Source organism: Trachymyrmex cornetzi, unplaced genomic scaffold, assembly GCF_001594075.2.
Source record: "Trachymyrmex cornetzi isolate Tcor2-1 unplaced genomic scaffold, Tcor1.1 scaffold440, whole genome shotgun sequence".
In the NCBI taxonomy this organism is placed as follows: Eukaryota; Metazoa; Arthropoda; class Insecta; order Hymenoptera; family Formicidae; genus Trachymyrmex; species Trachymyrmex cornetzi.
In genome coordinates, this window is record NW_017299180.1 from 29,324 (window position 1) to 34,091 (window position 4,768).

At 38.4% G+C, this 4,768-nt stretch overlaps 1 protein-coding gene across 1 annotated transcript; it reads left to right on the forward strand.

Annotated features, from left to right (window-relative positions):
- The first annotated feature begins 324 nt into the window (after positions 1 to 324).
- LOC108764621 (uncharacterized) lies at positions 325 to 822 on the forward strand. The gene is made up of 2 exons (XM_018512945.1): positions 325 to 549; positions 625 to 822. Exons 1-2 carry the CDS (start codon positions 325 to 327, stop codon positions 820 to 822), a joined length of 423 nt encoding a protein of 140 aa, XP_018368447.1.
- The last annotated feature ends 3,946 nt before the right edge of the window (positions 823 to 4,768 follow it).

Genomic DNA, 4,768 nt, shown 5'->3' on the forward strand with positions numbered 1-4,768 from the left:
AAACGTTGTTTCTATAAAAATTACATTACGCTATATCTTGGTCGAAAAACGGTTGGAGCATATACCCTTTGTAACACTTTTCGTTCTATAACTGTTCGTTTTTGTTCATGGCAATATTTCCTTTTTTGTGATGTTTTTTTTGTTGTCTTGTACGTGACTGTAGTCCCCAAAATCTTACTGCCATTCCGCATGACGTCATACCCCCACCACCGAAGAATCCCCGCGCTACGCTTCCCCTCGCCTACGAGTATCCCCCGCACCCCGCGCTCCCCTCTAGACCCATGGGTTAGAACCGGCCCAGTATACCTACTGAGGGCGTACAGGATGGTGTCGCATGCCACCACGACGGTCTTCGCGGGTGTTCCTCCCGCGAACCTCTTGGCTGTGGGTCGGGCGGACAATTATCGCTGGCTGGAGGCCGCCTGTATGCGTGGGGAATTACCGCCCCCTAGTGCCATCGAGGTTGCGAGGACCAGGACATACTCCCGGGTTATCGACCAATGGCGGGAGCGCCTAGAGTGGAGCCCGGAATTTGCCGGCAACAGGATCGTAAGGGCCGTCGATACCCACCTTCAGGACTAGGTTGCGAGAGGGCACGGTTACCTCTCGCATCGTCTTACACAGGTGCTCACCGGACATTGGTGCTTTAATGAGTACCTATGTAGAATTGGAAAAGAGCCGATCACTATATGGCATCACTGTGACGCCGAGGTCGACTCCTCGCCGAGGTGGTGTGTGAGGACTTCTGATCATGCTGCCGGCATTGATAGAGGCCATGCTGAGCAGCGAGGAGATGTGGAAGGAGGTTTCCTCCTTCAATGAAGCGGTCATACTTCGGAAGGAGGGGCCGAGAGTGTTCGTGAACAGGACTTGATTAGAGAGGCCGGGGAAGACTTCGTCGATGCGGAGTTCTACAGTGCCTCGATCCACCCTTCGTAGACAGCCGGGCGGCTTCGCCCAACCCGTCGACGTTGCTTCAGCTGCGACCGAGACGGTAACAGCGGCCGCGGGCCCAGGAGGGCGAAGACAGAGCCCTCCCTGCTCGGCCTGCTGCCCCGGTTGCGAGGGCACAGGTATGCAGCGATGACTAACCGCTGCATTCCCATCCGAGACGTGAGCTCGGCGGGGGTCATTCACGGTGACCCCTGCCGAGCGAGGGGGTCAGCCCTGAGCGGAAACTCAGGGCCGGCTCTGCTCCTCCTCACAACATCAAGTGGGAGTCGAGGGGGCAATGTTCTCCTCTCGCCCGTGGTCTGACAATGTCCCCTCAGGGCACTGACGGTCTCACAAGGAGATGGCACGAATTGCGAAATACGAATTGGAATGTAACCTATACCATTCGAAAGGCGAGTTCGAGAGTGTAAAAAATGTAAAAGAGTTTGGGTGCATGGGCCCTAGTTTAAAAGAAATTTGCATGTGAAATTGAGCAATGGGCCTGCTGCGCAGTTAGTACTGTGAATAAGTATGGATAAAGCAAGAAGCGCGGTGGCCGAGAGACCTGAGGCGCGCGTACTACTTTTACAACTGACGAAGAGAGTTCGAGACCACGCAGTATAAAATTTTTTTTTATTTAATCAAAAAACGTCATTTTATATATTGATTTACGTTTATTTATTTATAAAATTCGAACATTGCCGTACGATATTGTAAATTAAAATTTATATTAAAACATTGGAAACACAAATTAGTCGTACATCACAAACATTTTATAAAATAATATTTCGTTTTATATTTATTTTTTATTCATTATTATCATTATTATAAAATTCGGACATTGCCGTACAATGTTGTGGGTGAAAATTAATGTAAAAGCATTGGAAACATAAGTGAGCCGCACACCACGAACATTTAATGAAACAATAATTCGTTTTACACAAATTACATTTCAAGTTATGTAGATTTGCAAGGAAACATAATTGATTAACATTAAAGAATTATTTCATAAAGAATTATTTCAATATAAAGAATTATACAATAAAGAATTATTTCATCATACCGTACATTAAAGACATTTCTGAAAAATTTAAATCCATCGCAAAAAAGAAGAATGTTACAGTTGCCTTTAAACCTATGAATACTTTAAATACTATTATAAAAACAGGTAAAGATAGACTAAGAACTATGGAACAGAATAGTGTGGTATATAGAATAAACTGTCTTGATTGTACAGCTTCTTATGTTGGTCAAACGAAAAGGAAGATTGCAACTAGAATCTTTGAACATAAATTGAATCCTTCGAAATCTAGTAATTTACACACATTCGTCGCACAACATCAAGTCCAGTCAAATCACAACTTTGATTGGAAAAATGTCCTAATTCTTGATATTGATCCTTTTTTCCACAAGAGACTGAAATGTTATTCATAAAAAAAACAAGTTAACGGTATTAACAATATCAACAATAAATATCCTAATAAAGTAAGAATATGAATCGGACTCTCAATCTTCATGTATAAAAAACGGTCTCACAATTCGTGCTAATGAGAGTCAACCGCTGTTGTCCAGGCGAAAAGTAAAAATTGTAGATATACTAAAGATGTTATTAGTCCTCCTTTTTTAATGTCATGAGGTTACATAGTATCGAACGTTTCAACTCACTTTGGAGTCTTCATCAGCGCAGAAATTAAACAAGAAAATAACATCTCCGTTGAGAGTCAGTCACCACAAATTACCAAATTTTGTTGCACTCTGCATACGATACAATAAAAAGAATCTTAATATATAAAAGAATTTTAACGTACAACTGATTAATCTCAAGTGACTCACCCCAAACGGAAAACATCAAAGCTCAAAATTGATTACTTCACATATTTTTTTACTATGCAATTATTCACAATTAGATGTGGAACCAGTAAATTCATAAAGGTATGTCTTGTCGTTTAAAATAGAAACGTTAAAATGACATTCGCAATACAATGAAAATAAATAGAAGTAAGAAAGGCAACTCAAGAAATAAGTCACATTCTCAATGCTGTTTAAAATTATCCAATAAGGAGGCATACGAATAATGTAAACACTCTGTGTCCGTTTTCAAATTAAGACCATTTTTTTGCATGTGAATATGCAGCATTTCTGAGTTTAACCTTTTATTGAGAATTCTCGCCTTATCAAGAATTTGGACACCATCCCAATCAAATTCATGGTTGAATTCAAGACGATGATTTGTGATCACTGATTGGTTATTGTTATTCCTATTGATATGATTGCGATGCTCCGAAATCCTAGTTGTTAATTTTCTGCCTTTTTGGCCAACATATGATGCATCGCAATCTTTACAAAAAATTTTATAAACGACGTTCTTATTAAAATATTTTGGGAGGGTGTCCTTTTGTACTCTATGAATTTTTTAAGAATAATAAAAATAATAAAAAGATTTTTAAAGAATAATAAAAATATCATTTTCACTTTTAGATTTTTAAAGAATAATAAAAATATCATTTTCACTAAAGCGGATAAGGGTAACATGACAGTGGTCTTGAACAACAATGATTACATTTCGGAAGTCACAAGATTGTTAAAAGACCCTGAGACATATATTAGAATTCCTAAGAATCCGATCAATACTCTAATCAGAAAAACCAGGGAATTACTGATGGTTTGGAAAAGAAAAGAATTTATTTCAGATCAGACATATAAAAGATTATTATGCACAGAAGGTATTCTTCCTAAGGTTTGTACTCTTCCTAAAGTACATAAACAGGGTTGTCCTTTCCGCATTATCACTTCTTCTCTAGATAGCCCACTTTACTCTCTGTCTGTTTTTTTACATGCGCTAATTTCGAAAATGACACCGAAACCGGCTAGCCACATAGATAATAGCTTCCAATTGATCCAAAAATTACAAGGCAAGGTTTTAAACAATAATATGGTTCTTATTTCTCTCGACGTCATTTCGTTATTCACCAACATCCCTTTGGATTTAGCAAAAAAATGTATAGCCAATAGATGGGAATACATAGGGAAATCTACTTTAATCCCGAAAGATGAATTTTTACGTGCAATAGACTTTGTGTTAGAATCCGCGTATTTTAACTTTAATGGGGAATTTTTTAAACAGAAAGAAGGTACTCCGATGGGGTCACCTCTCTCTCCGATTGTTGCAGATTTAGTAATGGAAGATTTAGAGGTTGAGATTTTAAAATCTTTGGATTTCCCTGTTTCATTTTATTTTAGATATGTTGACGACATTCTCATGACGGTACCTCTTAATAAAGTTGACAAGATCCTTGAAAGTTTTAATTCATGGCATCGCAAATTACAATTTATATTAGAAGTGGGGGGAAGTAGAATTAATTTTTTAGATTTGACCATTATTGCAAATGAAAAAAGAGTTTTAGAGTTTGATTGATTCCACAAACCTACCTTTTCGGGACGTTATTTAAATTACCTTTCCTCACACCCCATGTCACAGAAGAAAGGTGTGATAACGGGAATGGTAGACAGAGCTTTTTTACTGTCGAATCCTCAGTACCATTATAAGAATTTGAAGTTTGTAATCAATACATTATTGAATAATGATTATCCGATTGATTTCATTTTTAACACTGTCAATTCACGCTTAAAATTATTATGTCTTAAAATGAAAACGAATGAAAGCAGGAAGGGTTCGGACAACTCTAATGAAGAACCTACAAATTGGTTTGTTTTACCATATGTCCCAAATTTGTCAGCGAAATTCTTCTCATTAGTTAAAAAGTGTAATGTTAAATTAGCGTTTTTCAGTTTTAACAAGCTTAAAAAATTCATTAGAGTACAAAAGGACACCCTC

Coding starts and splice junctions, on each gene's coding strand:
- LOC108764621 (XM_018512945.1), top strand. CDS start 325: ATGGTGTCGCATGCCACCACGACGGTCTTCGCGGGTGTTCCTCCCGCG. Junction 550..624: donor AATTTGCCGGCAACAGGATC/GTAAGGGCCGTC, acceptor CGTCTTACACAG/GTGCTCACCGGACATTGGTG.